Source organism: Drosophila miranda, chromosome XL (assembly GCF_003369915.1).
Source record: "Drosophila miranda strain MSH22 chromosome XL, D.miranda_PacBio2.1, whole genome shotgun sequence".
In the NCBI taxonomy this organism is placed as follows: Eukaryota; Metazoa; Arthropoda; class Insecta; order Diptera; family Drosophilidae; genus Drosophila; species Drosophila miranda.
The window spans coordinates 20,800,889-20,825,577 of NC_046673.1; the positions used below are offsets into that span (position 1 = coordinate 20,800,889).

Sequence of the window (24,689 nt, forward strand, 5' to 3'; positions counted from 1 at the left end):
CAATATGTAGAACCTCCTTTCGACCTCCCCTTTCCTTGCACATCTCATTGGGGGACTTGTAGCTGTCCCAATCCAAACACAAAAAAAAAACGTACACTTGTCCATTGAACCACAAACACATTCGGAGTAACTTGTTCCTTTATTTAAAATTGTAATTTACGAGTAAGTATAATATTTTTGCATAATATGTAGACATTAATTTTCAGCATCTAATTGTAAGCCGATGGGGGGCCAAGGATGTCCGAATCACCAGCATCGGTAATGGCCAAGGAGCTCACACGGAAGGATCTGCCGCAGGCGATGCCCAACTCCTTGTTGGTCCCTCCATAATTCTGGATCCTGACCTTGGCAATTGCGGCGCTTTGCTCCAGCTTAATCCGCATAATTGTGGGTATGTTGCTGGCGATGACAACCAGCTTAGCCTCCCCACGATTCAAAGACCTCAGCGTCTGTCTAATTCCCAAGAAGCATTCTCCCGACTTGACCGCAACTACGATGCTTTCATGTATGCCCTTCATCGTGTTTTATACGTCCACACGCGTTTTGTTGCTGTTTTCAAGCTGTTTTTGTTTTGAAGTTAGAGCTGGAACTGCAACTGCAACAGCAACTGCGAGTGCAACAGTTGTATAGTGCGCGATAATATTTTCACTGCTATTGCAACCTGTTGCCTTTGAAGCTTAGATCAGATGTAGGTTGACTTGACCTCTCGCCTGGCGGATCGCAATCAGCAAAAGACTTAACTTTTTCTTTTAAGTGGGTCACTCCTTAGTAGAGTACTACGCAATAACTTTCCTGCTGAACGCACTAGTGTTGGTACACGGAATGACGAAAATTTCAGGACCTCCGGAGTGCAGTCGGGACTATCGTTGGAGTGGGGGTTGCAGCATCCCCAATGCGCTTTACAGACAGCTGCTATCAAAATTACTCATCGATACAAAATGTTTACCTCCACTAAATACCGGTGCTATGTTATATGTTACTTTTCTGGGGGCCCTTTGAAAGTTACTTTCTATGCTTTTCTTTGCTTTCCTTCTAATTGAATTATAATACTATTGGCGGACTTTGCACTGACTTTCCATGTTGCTACTTTTAAATTTATTCCTTTATATGTATGTAAATCGAATGAGCTAATATTTGAAAAATAAGATTTATATACCTACTAATTTATTATATACTAAAATCAGAACACTCTCCATACCTCCCTGGTAACCCATACAAATTACTTTCTACGTTCTTTCTTTTATTGGAAATAATTACATGTGTATTATGGTATTACTTATGAAATATTCAATTATTCTTTATACTTACTTCCCATATGTAGACTACATATTCATCGAGAGATATATATATATACATTTGGGGACGGTAATCTTCCTAAAATCACCATACTTTACTAATATAATATATTTAAATACACAGAAAGCCCTTAGGATATTTTCAAATGCTCGACCTACGCTACGAGTGCCTGGAGGTTCCGGCCCAATCTTATCCAGCTTTCTCTGGACTTATCACCGCGCACATACCGAGGACATAACACACCCGAGACTATGAAATTAATTATATAAAAAAGAACATGTTTTACCGGTTTTGCCTTAACAGAGTATTTCCGTAGTGCGTTCAAAGGTGCGCAACAGAGCTTCCCCTATATCGCACTGGTGCGCAACAGTGGCCATTACCCCTATATATGGACGTTGTTCAACACTAAACACCTGCGAAATAGAGCCAACTACCCTTGGGAACCAACCCCTATTATGATGATCTACCAGGAAAATTTTATCCTATCTCGTCCTTTACGTGGGAACCTTTTCCGGAGGTCTGTCCCTACAATAGACACATTGCCTTGATATAGACATCAAAGAGATTTATCCTCGGCCACCTTCGCATTATTATCCGATCAGACTATTTTGAAAGTACATCGCAATTGACGCAAAGAGCCATTTGGTACCACTTATCATGCTCCTCCCACTGTCTTATATTATATTATTCAATTCTATCTCTCCCCGTGGATCCCCTCCCGTTCCATCGGAGCCATGGATGGGGGTTGGATCAGATTCTTATTCTCACGTCTTAATAGCAAATTTCGGAACTACGGTTTATCGGTATTTATTTATTATTATTTATCTATTGGCTATTGGGCTATGTCGTTGCCCCCTACGTCTGTGGCCTTAACCTTTGTTTGCGGCAAAGCCTGGCTAATTTTTCGAGGTTTGGAAGAGGACTCTGCTAGCAAATTCCCACCCGTTTTTTTCCACAGCTGGATATGGAATGAGTGTACGGACCACCGGTTGAGACGTCGGAGCGGATGATGAAGATGGTGCCGAAGAAGGTGGCAATGGTGGTTCAAGTGCTGAAGGAATGAAAGGGAGGCAGCAGAAAAATCAGTATAAGTGCCGCATGCAGGGTGCCCCACATTGACTCGCATTGCTGTGAGCATCTGCGCAGAAAGTTTTCGTTTGAATTTGGTCGGAATTGGTCCAAATTGGATCCTCATGGTCCTGGGAAAGTATATCCTTCGCCGATTTGCCTATCTGACCGTGATATAGGGGTCTACTATTACAAATATTATAAAGTTTTCAGATCGCTTAGAATGTGGATAAATACAAACATTTACGGACCTTAAAACGTTCGCATAAAATAACAGATCCTTGAAAATATATAGTTCCCGGAAGAGGCTCACATATTAATGAAAAGTCATAGGTTTTTATGTTTTTTTTTGTTGTTGGTTTCTTTTTTTTTTGTTTTTTTTTTTATTTGAGTGTTCTGTTTTGTGTATTTTTTTCGATCTTTTTCTCATTGTTTTAAAATGTATCTTTTTGTTTACTCATTTTCCTTTGCGGTGTATATTTATTACTCATCATCATTTCATTTAAATTAATTTTTTGTTTTTTTTAAGTTTTTCATTTTAATATAGTAGATATATGTATATGTATATACTATATTCATTATGTATATATATGTATACAGCATACTGTATATTAAATTAGTTAATAATAATGGGCGTCTGTAGCTCTCTCTATCTGCTTCCCTCGCACTTTCCAACTCTCCTTCTCGCTCGCTCACTAACTTTCGGAAAACTATTAAAAGTTGAAAAAACGTTTCTTCAGTGATCTTTACATGGTTTAAAATCATTCATATATACCATATGATGTATGTATGTATATATATATTTCTGCTTATAATTTTTTCATATATAATTTAGTTCTTTTAATGGTCATTTCGTTTATTTTATTGTTGTATGTTTGAATATATAAAATAAGCTTTTTTATTTTATTTCTCGATTCCCATATCGTCTTCTCTCTGTCTCTGTCTCGGTTTTTGTTTCTGTTTCTGATTCTGATTTTTATATTTTATTTTTTTTAGTTAGTTTCCGTATTATTCTGTGGCTTACACTTTCTTGCTACATAAAGAAGAATTTGGGTATTTATTTTGGTTTGCTTGATTTTGGCAGAGTCTCTGTTCTTCTGTTCGTAAAAGTCGTGTTTTTTAATTGTTAAGAGAAATGTTTTTAATTTGTTTTAAAGCTTTTTAGCATAGCTGTGTGTCTGTGTGGCAATGGATTAAAGCTTCGGATTGTTGGAATGCTTTTTCGTTCCTTTTTTATCAAGGGAAAAATTTCTCAATGTATATGAATCCGAGACCCGTCAAAATTGTGTGTGTTCCGTCTTTTTGCTACATATTTACAGCGATTGGTACAAAAAACTTGTATTATTTTTTTCCGTTTTGTAAAATTAGTTTTCAAGTTTTTATTTTAGTGGTTTTCTATTTAAGCTTTCAACATGCCAATGCATTTCCGTGTATAAATATTCTTGCTTAATTTATTTTCTATTTTCTTCCTTTGCATCTCCTTGCATTTATATATGTATATTTTTTGGTGACTTTATTCCAGCTTTTAGTTAAAAAGAACACTTTTGTCGCGTTTCTATGGTTTGTTTTTCTGGTTTTTTGTTGTTTTTTTTTTTTATTTTCCAAAGTCGAATAAAACGCTAAAATATGCAATGTAAATAAGTATTGTATATATATATATATATATATATTTATATATGTATGTATATATATATTTTGTATATAATAGTTTTTGTTGGTTTTTTTTTACTCATTTTTCTGTAGGCGTATATATAAATAACGTCGTTTCATTGTATATATATATATATATATGTATATATATATATATAATATATATTTATGTAGATATATTTGCATGATAAACTTTTTGCGCGTTTTGAAGCTATTTTCGTAGTTTTTTTTTTTGTTTTTCAAATTATTATGTATATTTTTTTTTAGTTTTTACAGTGCAAAATGTACAAAGAGCCAGGAGTAACGCAAATGCCAAATGCCTCCGAAACAAGTCTGAGGTTAAAGGTTAAAGCGGATGCTCGGAGAGAGATCTGATATATAGAACGATCTCAAAGAATTTTCATAAGCCCAAAGATGACGGCTATCTCTCCCCAAAATATCGATTTCTTCGTCCATATTTCACAACAAATCAAATGATAGAATTTCCATAAAGCCTATGTTCGATTGCTACAAAAAAATGTCCTATTTCTAAGTATTTTTCTTGTAATATATAGATGTATATATATCTATGCATGTGTATATGTATATCTATGTATATAATATATATATGTATGTATATTGAGTGATCTACTACTGGTAACTTTCATCATCATAAGTATTTAAAGTATGAGGTAATGCTTTATTTCCGACTTAAGATTAACGTGAAGTATAGTATGCCCGTGTTTGTCTGTAGTTGTGTCTGTGTCCGTATATGTATATATGTATAATTTGTGCGGATCCCAACAGGGCGCTGATTAGCAGAGCGATATAGCCGGACCATATCCAGTCCCCCATCAGCTCCGAGTGCACCAGTTTTCGTCTGCTTTTGTCTGTGTTTAGTTGTGTGTAGTTGTTTGTGTGTTGTAAGGCTATATACACTTTGCTATGCTGAGATTCAGATAGTCTTCTATATCTATGACTGCATCTCTTGGGTTTGCTTTAAGGTTAATGTGGCTGCCTAAGGTATTGAGGTACCCACACATATCGAGTGAATTTGAGGAAAGGAGTTCCCGGAGCGAATAGGTTCACAAATAAATTGAGAAAATTGAATATACATATGTACATACATATGAACTTTTTTAAAGTGATGAAGTCCCCACAGAAAATAATGATCGCTTTCACGGAGGCTGGTGCCATATATCGTATATCCTGAATCCGGGTCTGACTTTTTTGAATAACGAAACAGCTTGGGGAAACCTCAGCTCTCTCCACTCTCAATGGATGGTTTTACTCAGATTTACTCAGTTCCTAATCTATGAGGGGAGTTGGGAAGGTTTCGAGGTGAGTGGGGATTTCTGGTGGCTATACCTACTATTTATGTGGAATTGGTTCACTACGCTTGTGTAAAATATGCGCTAAATGTGATCTAAAGGCTAATCGGCTACGTTAACATTTGGTTTTCAATTATTCATATTTTTGTATAAAGTTTTCCATATACTTTTCCTGCTGCTTTTCACTTATTGGTTTATTTGGTGTTCTGTCTATGGCTTTCGTTCCTTTAGTTTAATCAATATTTTCCGTGTCTACCTCTACGATTACTACTTTTCTGATTGGGATTATAGCGTGTATAATTTACAAATATCGGGTAAACAAAGCTGGGTGTATCGGGTTCTCGTTAATCATTTGGTTTTTGTATTGTTTTGGTTTTGTTTTTCATGGAAAAAAGTTAACTATATATGTATATATATATAAATATAAATATATATGTCGATCTATATATGTATATATAGAGTTTTTCTCTTTTTTTTAATATAATTTAAAAACAGTTATTTTACTTATTTCAATGTACAGATTGCATTCGTTTTTTATATAGAAATAAACCTATGTGTGTTGATTCTTTTAATATCTTGTCTCTTTTCTTTTCGTTTCGTTTTAATATTTTTTTATATCGTTTCTCATTTATGTTTTTATTTTTTGCCTGTATAAAACTTTCCCCACTAAATGTTTACAGCTTACTTGATTGCTTGCCGATAATCCGAGATTCGATCTTGCTTAAGTATTTTATCCACATTTTCTCTGGAGTGGTCTACGATTTTATAAAAAAAAAAACACGAAGGAGATTCACAATATTTATATACGATTTTTGTATTTACAATCTCTAAGCAGGGACTGAGGACCGAGGACTGAGGACTAAGAGGATGGCCAGGGCCTCACTGGTCCACAGATCGACCCTGACGCAACCTTCGGGCTGGTTTCGGGGACTCGCGATACTGTATTCCTAAATATATAATGTAGTAAGTATTATAGTACATATAACTATGACACTACGCAATCCTCAGGACAGTGGCAGTTTCTTTTATAGTTTTGTTTCGATGCTTTTAAGGATGGTTTCTTATAGGATGATGGTTTGGGGCGGGGTGGGGGATTGGGCTACTGCTTTGACCAGCACAAGCAATCAATGAAATGGACCGCAGTCTGATGATGATCCTCGCTAGTAAAGGGGCTTTGTCCCGCGAAACGTAAATAAAAGATCATTAACTCAATAAATTCCAAATGGATCAGATAGAAATATTTTTGTGATAAATTTCTTATAAATTGTAATCACCACAAAATGTGGCAAAAATCTAGAGTAAATTCCCTCTTAGGCTGTGGAGTTTTTAATGTACAGAAATGTTAAGAAATTGCATAAATAAAATAACAATGCTAACGTTAATAAATGTTCTACATTATAGCTCTGTAAATGTTTTGCAGTTTTCGAAAAGGTGTAGTTTTGGTTCCCGAATAAATAAAAAATTAATGTGTGACAAATAAAACAAACTTTGATTATTTTGTGTTTTTGTTTTTTTTTCGCTTTTTTTTTTTTTGTTGCGTTTTGAAATAAATCCAAAAAACCATATTTATTCAAAACTGCATTAGGTGTATATATAAAAATTTCTTTTTTTTCCATCTTTTTTTTTTGGGCGTGTATAAATATAGAACTTGATGTTTTTAAAAAAATATTTATGTTTCATAGACATAATAAAAAAAAGCATTGATAAAATTCAAATGTATTTAAAAAATAAACACAATTGTAAAGCAAAAAAAAATTGTTTTTTTTTGTTTGATTTTTGTGGTTTTTTCTTTTTTTGTTAAATTGTAAAAATATAAAGTTTTCTGCTGCTCTTTGTTTCCAACTAACAAAATTCTAGATCAATGTGTTTGCTTCATCAACAAAAAACTATAATATAATTTATATATTGAATATGAAAAAGGTAATGTCTATAAACTATAAAGAAATCTGTTTAGATTGTTTCAGTATTCAAATCTCGTCATCATCTTGTGGCCAGAGACTGACAAACATATATAAGTTGATATTGTTATGCCAGAAAAAATTTGAAAATCCTAAACATTGCTTATCCACAATACATTAAATATATATCATATTTCGTATAAAGTGTTTTGTTTTTCTTCATCCACTTATGCTATAATAGATCGTACAATTAATACAAAATTAGGTTTAGGCTTAAATTAGAGAAAATTACTTCTGAATCAAGATCGAAAAATAATAATAATAATAATATAAAAAAAAAACACATACAATAAGAAAGATATATACGTGGTTAGAGCTACAGATAGTAGAGTGTAGAAAACTATTAGATAGATCGTCTATAAATACGTTAGTTTAACTGAACACATTCTCAAAAACAAAGTCATAAAGAGTTCCGTCTTCTCTTTATTCGGTCTGTTTTTTGTCTGTTTTCTGTGGCTTTTGTTGTTGTGTGTCTGGGTGTGCGGTTGTTGTTGTTGTTGTTGCTGTTGGCAGATTTCTCAGTCTAATATATCAAACCCACACACATACACACACCAACCACACAAAATCTGTAGTTAATGGATACAAAAATTCATACGATACGATTACGAAAGAAATTCGAAATAAACTCGAACTAAAAACTAACGTACAAAATTATATTTAACATTAACTAAGTGCGGTGGTTGTTGTTTCAGAGGGATGTTTGTGGGCTGTTTGGGGAACTATGGGGATGTGGGAGATTTGGGTTCAGGGGATTTTGGTGGCTTTGTGGTTTTTGTGGGCGTCACCGGGTTATCATCCGAAGCATCGGCATCAGAAGCATCATTAGCAGCGCCACCAGCAGCACTAGCAGGCCCATCATCAGAAGAGGCAGAAGCACCATCATCACTAGCCTGTCCCTCGCCTGTCGGCAGTGGCAGTAGCGGCGGACGACGTGCATTTCCTGCGCTATTGGGTTGGGGCCTGCCGCATGGGCAAGCGGATGCGAGTGCGGCTGCTGCCGGATGCAGGCGACAGCAACCGGGTCCTTGTGGCCACCACTGCCAAAGCGCTGGAGGGATGCGATTAGGCGCGCCAGGGGCAGCGCCGCTGGCACGTTGTTAAAGCTGCTGATGGTAGTGACTGAGGGACTGCAGCTGGTACTGATGGGGGTGTGCATGGGGCGCCAGCGGGTGGCCATGTACATGGTTATGGTGGTTGTGTGCATGCTGTGCCAGCTGTCGCGCCACATTCGCCGCCTGATAGTAGGACAGCGACTGATAGGCAGCGTGCACGGAGGCTGCTGCTGCTGCCACTGCAGCGGCTGATCTGGGTATTAATGGCGGACCTACCATCGGTGTGGTTGTTGTTGGTGGCATTGGTCCACCTCCCAGCAGGGGAGGACGCACATAGCCCTGTCCGGACGGGGCTAAAGTTGTTGCTGTCGATGTTGTGGCAACTCCAGCTACTGCTGCTGTTGTTGCTGCCATTGCAGTTGTTGTCACCGTTGCCGCCGCTGCTGCTGCTGCTGTAGGCGAGGCTGTGCTGGTTGTGGGCGTCTCCAGTAGATAATGTAGTGTTTTCCTGTGTAGGGCTGTTTTCCCTCCTGCCGGATCGTTGCTGGTTTTGTTCGTGTTACTGCCAATGCCGCTACCGCTACCGCTACCGCTACCGCTGCCAATGCTGTGGCTGGTGGTTGCTGCTGCTGCTGCTGTTGTTGATTTGCTTTGTTGTTGTTTTGCTTCTGAACTGCTGCCTGCATCTGTATTCGATCCCGTTGTGGTGGGTGTTGCAACTGTCGTTGTGGTTGTGCCGCCGGCCGCCGCTGTTACCGCCGCTGCGGCCGCTGCCGCTGTTGCATTTGCCACTGCCGTCATCAGAGTGCAGGAGTCAAGTCTTTGTCATTTAGAATTGCTTTGGAGCGCCGCATTAATCTGTGTCCACAGTTCCTTCTTGCAGGATTTCGATCTGTCACACAAAATAAAAAACCAAAAATTTATAAGTACAAAACGTCTCTTTTATTCCCCAATTAGATGGACCCCACCTCTTGATGGACTGCAGCCAGTCCTTGAACTGGGCACTGCCCTCGGGCGTGATCTGAAAGGCGGCCCTGGCGGCCACCACAATGCTGGCAAACTCCTCGTAATCCCCCTGCGTCAGATGATACAGCTTCTGGTGTATGCACTGGATGTACCTGAAAGAAAGAAACGCACATTCAGAGATCGGGTGTTCCTGGCACTCCCTGGGGTCTACTCACATCTGCTGACACTTCTGCACCAGCGGCGTCAACGCCGAGCGCAGATGCTGCATCACCAGCTGATGGTTATTCCTGCCCAGATAGTGGGCCGACTCGATGGCCACGTCGTGCAGCACAAACGGACTCACGATCGAGTTGACAGCACAGATGCAGAACTGGTGGAGATACTGGGTGCCCAGCTTCTTGCTGATCCTCAGGAGCCACTTGACATCCTCGCCGTATGGAGGATTGCGGGCATATTTGGCCTGCGGACGATCATCGTGAACGCGTCGCGCCAGCGTCTCCATGGCCAGCATTCCCACATTGTAGGCGGCCAGCAGATAACGCAGCTGAGTGGATCTGTGGAAGAGAGAAGATATACATTTGGGGGACATATTCCGCCAGTGCACGTGTAGACACTCACGTGAATTGATGTGGCTGACGCTGTCGCACTTGCGGCTGGGAGGGAGGTGGCTGCTGCTGCTGGGGCGGAGGTGGTGGCGCCTGCTGCATGAATGGATACACGGGATGTTGATGCTGATGCTGGCGCATGGGCACACCCACGCCCACTCCAACGGGCGGACCATTGGGCGGCGGCGGAGGCGGCGGTCCGTAGTAGCCTTGTGGTGGTCCCATCGGCGGTCCTTGCGGTCCCGCCTGCAGGGCCTGATACGCCTGTGGCGGCAGTGCCTGGAAAGCGCCCGGTGGCGGCGCCTGGAATGCTGGCGGCGGCTGATGGCCCTGCACCGGATGACCCGGCGGCGCCTGGCCAGACATCTGCACCTGTTGTTGCTGCTGCTGCTGCTGTTGCTGTTGCTGTGTCGACGGCTGCTGCTGCGGCTGCTGCTGGTATCCGGCATAGGCCTGGGGCGGGGGCGGTGGACCCGCGGAGATGTACATCTGCATCTGGCTCGGCGGATAGCTGAGATTGTGGTGATGCGCATAGATTCCCTGGCAGAAGCTGTACGGCGCATACGGAGCCAGCCCGATGGGCGCCAAAGCAGCCACGCCTACGCCCACGTTCACTCCGACGCCGGGCTGGAAAGCCTGCGGCGTGTTCACGGATGTAACAACGGGCGAGGGCACCGCCACAGAAAGGGGACCCGCTCCAGGACCTCCGGGATTCGACATTCCCAGCTGCTGCTGTTGCTGCTGCTGCTGCTGTTGTTGTTGCTGTTGCTGCTGCTGCTGCTGGGCCGCCGCCTGCTGTTGCTGCTGCTGCTGGTGAGCCGCCACCTGCTGCTGCATCTCGTGCTGCTGCTGGGATTCGATGAGGGCGCTCAGGCTGACCGCCGAGTGGTCCATGGGGTCCTCGTGCTGATCGTGCTCGCTGTTGTTGGGAGAGACGCGCATATACAGCTCGTACCAGTAGCGGGCCACCTGGAAGAGCACCTCCGGATAGACGCCGCCGCCCTTGGCTGCCGTTTCGACGGTGAGGCAGGCCCGCTCCAGCATGAGATCGCTCTGCTCCTTGCACTGCAGTATGGCGCGCTGTATCTCATTGGGATTGAGGGCGGCGGCATGCGGCAGCACGGACAACGCCAGCTCGGCGGCCGGATACACCATGTTGCTGTCCCAGCCGCGTGAGGCCCGATCTGCCATGCCAGCCGCCTCGGGCGGCGTCAAATGCGCCTCCCAGGTGTCTATCAGGAAACTGATGGCCGGCGCCCCAATCTCCATGGCCTGGCCGAGGATCCAGGAGACGTGCGACGAGTACGTGCGCGACAGCCAGTTCGGGCTGACGCAGTTGTGCAGCCCGAGGGCGTACAGACCCAGCTGGAAGGCGCACATGTGCAGCGCCCGATGGGGTCCGTGGTGGTTCTGGCTGGTGCTCGCCTGCGTAAACAGCGAGGTGGAGCTATTGCCGCCGGCCTTTGTCAGCACGTTCTTGGCCAGCTCGAACATAAAGTGGGCGCTCGCCTCCGAAGGCTGGTTGGGTATCGAGGGGTAGGCCCGTTTGCCCTTGTATCGGCTCTCCTTGCTCCGCCCGCTGCTGTTGCTTCCGCCTCCTCCTCCGGAGCCATTGGGATTACCATTGGGATTGTTGTTGTTGCTGTTGCCGCCGCTGCCAGAGGTGCCGGCATTGGCCCCCGTTCCCGAGTTGCCGCCGCCGCCGCCCGCCTGACCACCGCCTCCTCCTCCGCCGGGTACCATGCCCTGGCCGGACTGGCTGCCCGCACTGCTGATGGCCATGCTCAAAGCGCACATGCTCAGCTCCAGTTCGGCACTGGTCGAGCTATGGGGCCGGCTGTTGCCACCCACACTGCCATAGTCCGCCGGCAACAGTTCGCAGAGATTGACAACGCCCGAGCCGGGATTACAGCTCGATGCTCCTCCACCTCCACTGCAGCCAGATCCTCCACTGGATCCTCCCCCATAGTCGTGCTCCTCGCGCCGCGAGGGTTGATTGCTGGGCGTCCGCACCGGGGGATTGCTGGAGTAGTAGGCAGAGAGGAGAGGGGCCTTCAGCAGGGTGTGTATATCCCTGTCCAGCAGCTTCTCCATGATCTTGGCTATCTTCCGGGGCTCGTCCTTGTAGTGGTAGAGCAGGGTCAGGGCCAGATCGCCACGTTGTCGTCGCGTTCCCTCGCACAGCAACGGATGCTCTGCCTCGGAGACATTGGCCTTCAGCCCCAGAGCGGCCACGGCGGCCTCAAAGCCCAGATTCTCGTCGTTGTTCTGCTTGTAGAGGAGCAGCCGCGAACCGCAGCTGACCAGGCTCTTGTTGGGCAGAGATCCCGCCACCGAGACGGAGCTGGAGCCCACGGTCTGCTGACTGAGGGTGACCAAAGCATCAAAGATGAAGGTGGCCAGATTGATGGGCAGCAGTGCCTCGCCGCGAGTCTTGAATGTGCCGCTGCGTAGCTGTTCGGCCCGCTCTCGTATCACCTGCAGCTCCGCGGCGGCCAGGGGCAGCCGCTTGAGGAGCGCCAAAATGTCCGCCTCCTGGTTGGCCAGCTTCACCTCCAGCGGCTTGGTGCTGGCCGGCGGTCGAGGCATCTCCAGCGCGAACAGGCATATCCGGAAGCCGATGTGATAGTGCTCCGAGTTCTCCGACAGAACCGTGCAGAGGAAGGCGCACTTGGACAGGGTGGCCGAGGCCACCACCGTCAGCTGATGGGAGATCGGATTCACGTTCTGCTTCTTGCCCTTCCGCTTGGGCACGGGCGGCAGCTCGAGCAGCAGATTGGGGGGATTGGCCAGCATCTGTTCGGCCAGACGCACGGCCAGTATGCACGCCTCCTGGCCGTGGCCGTGGGCATGCAGTCCCTCGGCCCGGGCCAGCAGTATGTCCCACGCATCCTCTGTGGGCCGCACATTCGAGAAGATGTGCGGTTTGTCGTGGGCCACAGCCACGGCGGCAGCCAGGGCACGGGCCGCTGCAAAATTGGAGTGGGAGACGCTGCTGCCGCTGGGTGGATGTGGATTCATCGATGCTCCGCCCAGTCCCATTCCCAGTCCTATGCCCATTGCCATGCCCATGCCGATGCCGATCCCTGCTCCTGGCAGGTGAGGCGTCTGCACAGCTGCCTGTCCCATGGCTGTGGAGCCAGAACCTGCCGCCAGTGCCGCTCGAGCCGCTGCCGAGGTGCTGGGCACAGGCGTCAAATCGCCTCCTGCTGGTATGGGCACTCCTCCTCCTCCGCTGCCAGATGGCATGGCTCCGCCTCTTCCCACCGCTGCATGGGCGAAGTCATCGCTGCTGCTGCTGAAGGACTCGTCCTTGCTCAACCTTCGGGCTGGCTGCTGCGTCGAGGAGCCTCCTTCCACAACTGCCTCCTGTCCGGCCATCAGCATGGATGAGGTGGAACTGTTCGAGCTGCCCGAAGCCGTCGATGCCGACGAGGATGACGATGCCGACGAGGTGTCCGAGGTGGAGCAAACTCCCTGCTCCCCGGTACCACCCACACCGCCGGCGCCTACGCCACCGCCGGGCCCCAGGCCGGGCTCGTCTTTGCTCTGCTGGGAGACGGCATCGAAGCTGCTCTGCGAATCGGACTCGGTTAGGGTCGACTTCTGGCCGGGCACAGCCTGTGCCGGTGTGCAATAGTTGTGGCTGCTGCTGTTGTCGCCTCCGAAGTCGTCGTTCTCGCAGAATCCCTCGCTGCTGGCGCTCGAACGGTTGCCATCGGCACGACCAGCACCTGCTGGTGCTCTTCGGACGCCTCCTCCTCCTACGACGTTCGGGCCCGCTCCCGATCCACTGGCTCCCGCCGAGCTGCTCGGCATTTGCTGCTGTGCGGCATCGGCCTCGCCATTGGACATGCCACCTCCTGCTCCAGCTCCTCCTCCGTTTACTGCCGCCACTCCTCCCACGCCGCTGCTGCCACCTGCCTCGGCGGCAAGTCCCAGTCCCGCGGAATATTGACGGCCCGCTCCGGCCAGGATGGGCGACTCGATGGCAGGACTCGCATACAGTCGGTCGCGGAAGGGTCGATCCAGGCGCTGTTTGAAGGCACCCGGATGCAGGCCACCGGACGCATGCTCGTTGGAGGAGCTAAAGTAGTTGTAGTGCTTGTTGTTGCTCATTAGGGCCTGGGTGGCAATGAGCGTGCCCGGGGGAATGGCTGCACCGTCGCCCTTGATCTCCGTGTGCTTGAAGCAGGTGAAGGGGGAGTAGTAAATGGGATTCGTGTCGTGGGTGTGGGTCACGCCCGGTATTTGATAGTCCTCCCAGTCCAGATAGCACGCCTCAATGGCCGGCTTGAAGCCAATGAAGAGCTCCGTGTCAGAGCGGGAGTTTATCTGGTGCTTGTTCGTGTACGAGGAGGGCATCATGCGGCTCTTCACCACCCGATCGAGTATCTTCAGATGCCAGGCGGTGAACTGGGCATGCAGCATGTCCCGCTCGTCCGGCGCCAGGCCGGGATTCAAAGCGGCCAGCCGCCACAGTGCCACAATCTCGTCGCACAGCGAACTGCACGCATGCTGCAGGGCCGTCGAATTCGAGTGCGTGTTCGAGTGCTTGCCCCCGCTGTGTCCATGGGAGCCCATCATCAGGGCCAGCTTCGTTTGGAACCACCAGATGAGTATCTGGTCGCAGGCCATACACTCCTCCGTGATGATCTCCAGCAAACGTACCGCATTCCGATCGCACCGCCTGTACATCTCCCTCACAATCGACAACAGATTCCACATGCCCTCGGGCTCTCTGCCCCGCAACGGTCGCAGGAGTGAGCTCCATTCGGCCGCCGCTGGGGGAGCCGAATTGGTCAGATAGTTGACATCACTACAGAGACAAAGAGAAAGACGGGGAGATGGGCAGGGGGAGGGGGTATTAGAGCCTTTCTGAGCGGACTAAAAGCGTTCGGATTATACCTGAATACAATCGGGGCGGGCAAGCAGAATTTGATGAGGATCCGCTTAATGTTGTTGTGCAGCGTCTTCTCGTCCAGATACCAGCTGGTTTGGTCATTAATCGATGCCCCCGCCGTCGGATCTGGGGCCCCGCACACCGTATTGATGGCCGTCGGCTGGGCACTCAACAGCTCGTCCAGGAGCCGCTGGGCCGTCGGCAGAATCTGCTGCGGCAGCTCACTGATTAAATATTGGGCGAACTTTTGCAGCTGATCCCTTTGGAGGCGTGTCAGGGACTCGGAGACAGGGGCACGCAGGCAGACCTCCTGCGGCTGCAAAGCGGAAAGACGGGAGAAAGTCAGTCTGGGGTGTATCTGGGGGATAACTGTCGTGCAAGATGGGGACACTCACGCAATGGATGCGATGCAGACAGACTGCCACCACATGGGAGCACCAGTAGGCCGACGAGGTGCACGTGCAATTGCAGGAGGAGATGCGACGCCGGTCAAAGGTCACCGCCACATTGAAGTACGCACGCGGCGTCTGATTAACCACGCTGGCCGACAGATGAAAGCCTGTAAGAGCAAAAGCAGAGCCGTGTATCAGAGTGTTCAGAGCAGGAAGCCAGCAAGCCAGATCCTTTCTTACCTATCTGCAGGGGATCCTTGACAGCTCGCATGCGAAACAGTTGATCGCCCCGATTGAACTCATCCGCCGAGCTATTGGCCAGGCAGGAGTACAGCCGTATGTCCTCCTCATTGTCCGGGAAACTCCAGAAAGCGATGCGCAGCTGCAGTTGCTCCGGCACCGGCGGATAGACATGCTCCACCAGCTCGAACGGTATGTAGGAGGCGACACAGCGGGCGGTCAGTTCGGCCAATGTGGAAACCTCTGTGGAAAACACAACACAAAGAAAGCGAAAATTAATTAAATGTGTCCAGCAAACCAAAATTATACCTCAGAGAGGGAAAAAGAAATGAAATGAAATGAAATGCCTGTGGGACAAGTTCTAGAGATTAAAGGACACCTCAAATTACATTCCACAAGATGATGGGGGAAAAGGATCAAATGAAATGAGAATGCTGAAAGCAATTACGCTTGAACTCAAAGGGAATTTTTGTAAGTAGTAGTATAGTATAGTATTTTTGAAATATCTATGCTCCAGTGAGACACCCCCCCCTCGGCTTACACTCAACAGGAGAGGAAGTTCCATGCCACTAGTGGGAGAGTTGTAGTTCAAGGAAAAACCCAATCTCAGCCCATTTCATGAGTCGCAGCAATTCAAGGACATGGAGGAAATCCAATCAAATTAAATAAGAGATTATGCTCATTGGTGGCGTTGCCACCCAGGGACAAGTAGCTGTAAATAAATGGACAGCATAAATAATTGCTCTCTTCACATTGCAATGCAAATGAATTGGAAAGGTCAGCATTATGCTCTGGCGAGAGAGTACATGGTATCATTGATTGAGGAGCATCTGAAATGACTAATTCCACATCTCTCTCGCTCACTCTCACTCTCTCTCTCTCTCTCTCTCTCTCGGCCAATAATTAAAGACAAACAAAGCGGGGTAAAGCTACACGCACTCTCTCGCACACAAGACAAGACAGAGAGACAGACACACATACATACATATACACATGTCAGACATTTATTAATTAAAGAACTTTTATATGGCGCACGGCCAATGACCAGGAGAGCCCAGAGCGCAGTCCGAGGAGAACAGAGAGCATAGAGAAGAGAGCACAGAGCAGAGGAGTGCAGAGGAGTGCAAAGAGAGAGGTCAACAACGTGCTGGCTGTCGCTGCTTCTTCGCTGTGTATGCACATACATATATATGCACATACATACATGTGCGTGCGAGGGAAAGCCTTCTTGCACGTATGCATGCCAGGCTGTGTGTGTGTGTGTGTGCGTGCGTGAGTATCTTGGCCACGCATTTTTAGCCCTCTATTTGTTGTCGGGTGTGCTCCTCCTCTCTTTGTGGACGTTGTCTTTGCAGCAAAATTGAGTTGTAGATAAACAAAACAAAATAAAATTCAAAAATTCAATGAATTGGCAAGCAAATAAACAAATGCAAAAGGCAAATGCTGCCAACGACAGTGCGGTGCCCGCGGGGGGAGCGAGCGGGACCAACAACAACAATGGCCTGCATTTTAAAGGTCTCGTTCCCATTATTTTTTTGCTTGCTTTAAAGCTCAAAAGCAAAGCAAAAAAAAAACGCAAAAGCCCACACGAGCAAATGCAAAACAAAGAAGCGACACAAAACAGAACTGAAAGAAGAGAAGTTTTCTTGTGTGCTTTAGCATAAGGAGCAAGGGGAAGTGCAGCAACCAGCAGCAAAAAAAAAAGTTCAAGTTCGCCCACGCAAAGAGAGAGGGTGCAGGCAGATTTAGAGGAAGAAAGAGACAGAAAGGGAGTCTAAGCGACAGAGAGTCGAGTCATCTAGAGAAGAGCATTTAACATTTGACCGGAGAAACCAGATCCGAAAGCTTTCACTATCATTATGGGTTAATGGACTCCTCTCCAGCCCTTGGATACCAGCCATGAGCCCGGGCTCTCCTAACGGACAGGACTCTACTCATATGATGTAAAATAGAACTGCACATCTAGTAAATAAAGCTTCTATTAAATACTCTACAATTTTGAGCAAGTAAAGCGTAAATCTATTATATGTTAAGGGAAAAATATGTTTGATAATCGCATATAGGTAAATATCGTGGTTAAAACAACAAAAATGGTTTACGCAATGAGTAAAGCCACTTTATAGGCTTTTCTGTACTGCATGTGTGCACTTAATAGGAGAATTCAAATTAAAAATCATTCCACCTATTCACATGAACCTTTCAATTACCATGATTGCATGGGCAATCCAAGTCACTAAGAAATTCGATTATTCGAAAATCCACACGCGTTAAAATACAAAAATATATTAACCATCCTGCAGGAAACAAAACAAAAACTCAGTCTCTCAGTCGAAATCGATTCGGTAATAATAGCATTTCCATATAAATTGCGCAGTTGGGAAATAGTTCAATTACAGTTCTCTATTGAGGATGTTAGGCGTAATTGGCCTACGGAAAGGAATATACAAATTATGAAAATACGTGCATTTTATTGGTGGATTTTAGATGCAATGTAGAAATTTCCAAATCGATGACACTTCAAAAAAATGCACAAATATGTGCCATTAAGTGATCGATACTCCGATAAACTGGCTGGGGTTTGCATTAAATATGGCCATAATAAAGCTGAATCGACAGCACTGAACAGCTCTTTGTTTTGTTTGTTTGTTTGTTTTCTTCTCCTCGTTCGTTCTCATTTTTCGGTTTCGCTCTCGCTCTCGCTCGCGGTCGGGCAAGCTGCAAACCAGCTCCGTTCGTGCGCCGTGACGACGTTGGATGGTGTCGTGGTCGTCGCTTAATTTTCAGACACTTTGGCACCATTTTATTCAAAGTCATTTTCCGCAAGCGTTAACTTATTGCTCATGCCTATCCCTCCTCATATACGGATACGGAGACACACCTCATACCCCCATAAATGAAAAAATATTTTCTGCTTTACTCATTTCAATTTCATTTTTCTCAGCAGGAAAATAAACGAAACAACGGAATGAAAATAAAACAATTAAATGCATTTGTCCGATGAAAAATCGACTTAGCTAAGGCTGCGGAGGGGCCGGCCATCGGCTCGGATGTTAATGGTGATTCCAATATCCCAATGAGTCACACAAATTTGATTGAAGAAGGTTTAATAACCGATTCGTTTGTGTTTCTTTCAGCTGGTTCAAGGCTATTGCTTCAAACAGGTTTGTTTTGTATTGTATTCCGTTCCCCTCTTTTATATGCAGGTACTCTGCTGACTCTGTTCCCCCCACCTCCCCTATCTATTTGAGCTCGCCTCTGGTCTACTCTGCTCTTTCCTTGCTCTTGCCCACTCCTTCCTCTTGGCGATTTTTCGTATGCATTTCAATTTGTTTTCCATTTGCAACGACCAAGATATGTAACAATAATAATACTCGTAATAATAAAAACAAACCTCATGCTCCAATTATTTTTGTTATTACGGAACGAATTCCCAAAACAAAGTTGGGCAAGAGGTGCTGTATGCTAGATTGCTGAAGTCCGATTGTGCATCCGTCATGTGTTGAACAGTCATCGACGGCGACGTTCCCTGGCCTCCCAGATAGTAGTAGTCGTGCCGAAAATTATGCTCGTCCGCACAACATATCCCATATGGTCTACTGGCTAGGACTGCGTTCTGACCCTCTCCCTAAGGGCCGGCATTCGATTCCTGGTATGTTTTTCAGTTTTTTTTTTGTTTTTTTTTTTAATGTTCAACAAAGTTTTTTGTGTTGCCAGCATGTTTCGGGTTTTGTCTGTTGTTCGACATGACAAATTCAGGTTATACAGAACAAAAAGTTTGGCTCGAAAAAGAAACAAAACAAAAAACAAAGAGAAAAAGATAAACTAAGGAAAAAGAGGTCAAAATGCAAGCCATCATTTCCATGGTGTGAGTGTGCCGTACTGTGGTGGATCTGGTCTGTCTTGCATATGCTCGTGTAATTGTTGGGGCTGCGGAAGTGCATGAAACTGATATGCACAGCGAAAAGTATGAAAAACTGAATGCATTCCCGTTGGTTCGAGCGAAACTTAATTCGAAATTGACACACACAGCCCTCGACCCACTAATTAGATGATGACATGTGGCAACGCCAAGCACTTAACACGCACACATACTCGTAGGCCCCCCACTAACGCAGAGTTGCACTGTCAGCAATGCAGCGTGACCGACACACGGTTCATTTGGGGTCGTTACATATCGACAAAAATAACAATATGCTGCATTTTGAAAAGATATAGCTCCAGCCTTCAATAGAATGTAATAAAATATCTGAAGATCCTCTGAGATCTATTCAGGGTTTATTTTGGTTCGTTGGAACGGAAAATATCACCACTAAATTGGTACTTTTGTAAATTAAGTAAATTGTAAATTATTTACTTAACCCTCTTCAGACCCTATAATCGCACTGAGGTTCGACTGAGATGATAGTTTTGTAGCAACAATATATAAGAATATATATATACATAGATCAAATCAATTGCTTTCCCTGTCGCTCCTTTTCACGTGATCAAGGCTGTCTGCAAAAGGGAGAATGGAATCGTTCATGTCGCTGTATGTCTTTATTTTTATTACATCCCCCTCGGGCAGGTGTTGGGTGTGCGGTGCGTTGTTGTGGTGGTATCCTTGAAAAGGTTCTTTGACACAACACAATGAAGCAAAGGAGCAGGCAAGGAATAAGAAGATGGGGGAAAAAGAAGATAAAGCAGACGGCATCGGCGACGTCAGCGTCACTGCTGGCAGCGACATAATTTTGAAGCAATTTTGTTGTTTCTTTTTGCGTTTTGCGGTTATTGTCTTTCGAGCATGAAAATGCAGCTGGCATTACACACACACACACCTAGAAGAGAGGATGGACGAATGAAAGGTGTATTTTAAAAGGTAAGGGCTTTTCTTTTCCACCCTCACTCTTGCTCTCGCTCTCGTTCGTCATCTCTCTATAATTTTTCACCAAGTGTAAATACACCTTTGATGGATGATAAACTCTCTATTAAGGTGTCTTAATAAAAGGACAAGCATTCATGCTCTCCTCGCTTATGGCCCCTACTACCTTTTTGTGTCTGCAGGAACCCTATCGTTATCGTACCTCACCTTGTATTAATACACCATGCCATCTGCTAAACTGCACGAAGATGCTTTCAATCTTTTTCTCTCTCTTTCTCTGTATGTTGTCCTCTCCCCAAGGCTACTGGACGCTCTCTACAACAATCTTACAAAGAATCAAACGAAGGCAGAGGAGCTAAGAGAGAGAGACGACCAGACGTGCTAGCAGCGCCGTCGTAGTCGCAGCCGCAGTCGCAGCTAAAGATTACATGCTGATAATGCTGCTGCGACGGCGCACAGGATACAAGATAGAGAGTGTCAGAACGTCGTCTCTCTCTCTCTTTCTCTAGCTCTGAAGGGCCCAAAAACACACACACAGTCGAAAAATACGTAATAAGCCACAAGACAAGAAAGGAAGCAGAAACAAAACGTAACTAACAAAAGTCGTGATTTTGACTTTAGCGATAAGCTGGCGAGGACATTGGACGGATATGTCTGGCCGGTCTGTTTCTGTACTTGTTCTGAGGCAAGAAGGAAGGTAGGGCTCAGACCCCAGACCCCAGAACAGGCAATACCATTGCAGACAATGTAATTGTGCTTGTTGTTGCTCTTAAGCCAATTTTACACAATTTACAAAAGAGCGAAGAAAAGGTCATGCGTATGATTTCAGACAGACCAGACAGACAGAGCAGTGTTGCCAGATCAACGACGAAACCGAAGAGAAAAACCAGGAACACGAATTTGCAGTTATATTTTCTAGTCCAAAAACCTAAACGTGCATAATATGTAATTAATAATAAATATAATATTTAATAGGCCGCAACTACCATTCGATTTTCTTGACATCCCATACAAAATGTCATCAAACTGGAAATCCTAGATATGTCGCTTATGAGAAAAATTGCCAGATAATAAAACTAACAAAGGATCGTTAAGGATATTTTTTTTTTGCAGCCCCCTCCCTCTCGGTATTATAACTGACGCACGGAAAAATACATAGCCTTTTTCAAGCAGAGATTACGAAGGATTTCGCGAAGGGTGGGCCCGGATTTTTTTCTATGCATGATTTTTACGCATAAGATGATAATATTATATGTATTTAGAAGGATTGATTCGGAATCCTTTTTTTGAAATATATAAAAATGTTTGTTCTACTAATAAGCATGCTGAAGGTGGACAAGGGTCTATTTTGACATCTCAGCGATTAGAACTGCGATTGTCAGGCTTTTTGGGAGCAGTCCAACTACAGAAACAAAAAAAACTGTTCAAGCGAATGTGCCTCGTGATGCACACGCAATGCATGTTGTTCTTGCAATTCTCGAGCATGCTCCTCTGTAGAATTTTGTTGTGTATTTCGACACATTATCGTCATTTTTGTGCTGATTTAGATCGTTTTAAATTGTTTTCTTATTTTTGGGTTGGGTCAGCTGATCAGAGTTCGGTATTTCAGTAAAATACTACATTATTTTATGCCCAAATAAATATATGTATCTGTACGTAAAGCTATACCTCTGTTTTCGAATAAGAAAACGCAACTAACAAATTTGTAGCTCTAATTTAACGCTCACCAAATATAAATCTTTACACATTACACATTTTGTAAACATGCTTCTGTCCTCCCAAAACTACCAGATACTAAATTTCTGAGAAAACCCCCCAAGTTGTGTGTTTTTTATCTCGGGGTGGGGGGTGACCATATTAGAGTTAAAGTATTGTCTTGAGGAATTATTCAATCCACACAGCACCGAAATAAATATTGTCCACTCACCATGATATCTGCCGCAGGCTGACATCGTTACCATGGCCGAACTGCTTCCGCCCGGTCCACAGGAGCCGGGTGCGCCGGCTCCCATTCCGCCGACCGATCCAAATGGTGCCATACCCATGCCGAGTCCGGCCCCAGGTCCGCCGGCTGCATTGGTGGGCTTCTTCCAGCCGCGCCAATTGTTGCACAACGATTCGGGCTCTGAGCTCCAGCTGCACAGCGAGTCCTCCTCGAAGCGGATGGAGTCGTCGAAGCTGAAGCGGTCCATTTCTTCGGGATTCCATTCATTGGCACCGCCACCGCCTACTCCACCTCCGGCGTTTGCTTCGGCGCCAGCGCCTGCACCTCCTCCGTTGCCACCGCCACCGCCGCCACCACCGCCGCCGCCTGCTCCTCCGCCATTATTGTTGTTGTTTCGGTTAGAGCCAGTGGCCACTGAAGGACCTGCGGGTCCTCCGTCCCCTCCTCCACCGGCACCGGAGTCGCCTCCTCTGTTGTTGTTGCTGCCGCTGCGATTCGCCAGCGTGAGGCTGAGATTGTATTGATGTGTGTGGGTGTGGGTGTGAGTGTGTGTGTGTGTGTGTGTGGGTGTTGCGGCCCTGCTCCGCTGTTTCTGGCTCTATTTCCCGTTCCTTTGCTCCGAGCGCGCGTTTGTATTCGTGTGATTTTTGGGGCTTATTTATTTTATTTGTTAATTATATTATTTTACTTGTTTAATTTATTATTATTATTTTATTTTTTTTGGATGGATGAAATTCTCGAATCCGTGAACGCTCAATTCCAATCGTGTAAAAGGCGAATATTTTGTTGAGCGTTTTTTACGTTTTCCTTTATTTTTTTTGTTTTACTTTGCCTTTTGCATTTTATTTAAAATTTTACATTCCTTTTACTTTGCGATGTAATTTTACCGTTATTGTATATTTTGGGGCTTAAGGATTCTTTAAATTGATTTAAAAACTATTTATTTTTCGTTTTATATATATACAAAATACATTTATTTCATCGACTGCGACTCTGGCTCTGCCTGTGTCGTCTGCGTCGACTGCGAGCGCGACTGCGATTCCCACTGCCACTTCTGCTGCTGCCTCTGGCGCTGCTGCTGCTGCTTCTGCTGCTGCTGCTGCTGCTGCTATTGTTTGTTGTCGTTGTTGTTGCATGTGAATTTTTCGTACCCCCCACTGAAGCAGTGGCTGGGGGAGAGAGCAACACCAAACCAAAAGACAGAGAGAGAGAATGAGAGAGAGATTTGACAACGACGACTGCCAAAAATAAGAATGGTCGCAGGAGAGGAGGGGAGAACAACGCCAAAATGGCCAATTTGTAGGGGAATCGCTGTTCGACCGCTGCTCCGTTTCACTCTTTCCACACACCACACCGTACACCGTACACCGAACACTGCTGCACCGCACAGTACCGCTCCTTCGACCACTGCCAGGCAACCTTTAATTATTTTTCACTTTTATGCTTTGGCTCATCTTCGTCGCTCCTGTTTTATCCTGCTGCCTTCACTCACTTTACGTGTGTGTGTTTCTGTGTGAGTGCCTCTTTACCGCGAAACCTGCGCGCGCTCTCCTTCTCTCTCACTCACACGCTTGTCGATTTTCACTGCCTTTTTGCCTGCTTTCTTTGTGTATATGCGCTGCGCGTTGGTTTTGCGTGAGTGTGTGTTATGTGTGAACGAAATGCGTTCAAAGAGAACGTTGAGAAAAAAAAAACTTTTCCTTTTGCGTTATTTTGTCCCGTTTGTCCATGTCAAGAAATTGTTTTTCAACTGCACTCAGCACTTAATTGTCGTTCCAATCGATGTTAATTAGAGCTTGAGTTACGATTTGTTTGATTTAACACACACTTTTTGAATATTTTTACACGGGACGGGCTTTGTTTTTTTTTAGGCCATCGCAAAATAGAGCTGTGTGCACAGTGTGACCGCGGATTTATCGTTAAAATATACCGTTCGACCATCCGAAATACACCAAAACATACCGTTTTATTTCGTAAATATACCGTACATATACTGACTAATTCAAGTTATATTTTACATATTTCTCGATTTTGAAATTCCGTGGAATATTACTAGCTAGATAGAACTCTCAGCCCTGCCCTTATAATTTCATCCGATTAAAGAATCAATTTTCTATTCGACTGGTTTGTTTTAAGTACTTGAATTGTTTTTTTGCTACGGCGATTGCTGTTTTTGTCCCTCAACAACAATATAGCGTTTCGTTATGATGAAAAAACGAACTTAGCCCACTTCAGCCCCCTCTATTTAAATAGTTCAACAACTTAAGGTAAATGGCTGAAAATATTAACGATTGTAAATTCTTCTTGTAGATTCATCTGAATTTAAAAATAACAGCGATAGCTTTCACCTGAACTGCGCTGAAATTATTAAGTTTTCATTATTTTTCGGTGGAAAATTGAAATACCCCTTTGGCTTATAATAGGTTAATCGTTCTCCTTCAAG

At 45.4% G+C, this 24,689-nt stretch overlaps 2 protein-coding genes across 2 annotated transcripts; both read right to left on the minus strand.

The window, feature by feature from the left end:
• Positions 1-209: 209 nt before the first annotated feature.
• On the minus strand, positions 210-518 carry LOC108152424 (60S ribosomal protein L30-like). The gene has a single exon (XM_017281786.1). The coding sequence runs from the start codon at positions 516-518 to the stop codon at positions 210-212; it is 309 nt and encodes a 102-aa protein (XP_017137275.1).
• An 8,618-nt stretch (positions 519-9,136) lies between these two features.
• LOC108156992 (zinc finger SWIM domain-containing protein 8) lies at positions 9,137-24,162 on the minus strand. Its single transcript, XM_017288788.2, has 8 exons — positions 22,229-24,162; positions 15,444-15,686; positions 15,207-15,370; positions 14,817-15,127; positions 9,922-14,727; positions 9,519-9,857; positions 9,306-9,455; positions 9,137-9,229 (listed from the first exon to the last, which is right to left on the minus strand). Exons 1-8 carry the CDS (start codon positions 22,491-22,493, stop codon positions 9,163-9,165), a joined length of 6,345 nt encoding a protein of 2,114 aa, XP_017144277.1. The 5' UTR covers positions 22,494-24,162; the 3' UTR covers positions 9,137-9,162.
• Positions 24,163-24,689: the final 527 nt, after the last annotated feature.

What these genes read in the sequence shown, in the direction of transcription:
- LOC108156992 (XM_017288788.2), bottom strand. Translation starts at nt 22,493, where the DNA reads ATGGACCGCTTCAGCTTCGACGACTCCATCCGCTTCGAGGAGGACTCG. An exon ending in CGTCAGCCACATCAATTCAC is followed by an intron (nt 9,858 to 9,921) that starts GTGAGTGTCTAC and finishes TCTCTTCCACAG; the next exon opens with ATCCACTCAGCTGCGTTATC. An exon ending in GTGCAGAAGTGTCAGCAGAT is followed by an intron (nt 9,456 to 9,518) that starts GTGAGTAGACCC and finishes TCTTTCTTTCAG; the next exon opens with GTACATCCAGTGCATACACC.
- LOC108152424 (XM_017281786.1), bottom strand. Translation starts at nt 518, where the DNA reads ATGAAGGGCATACATGAAAGCATCGTAGTTGCGGTCAAGTCGGGAGAA.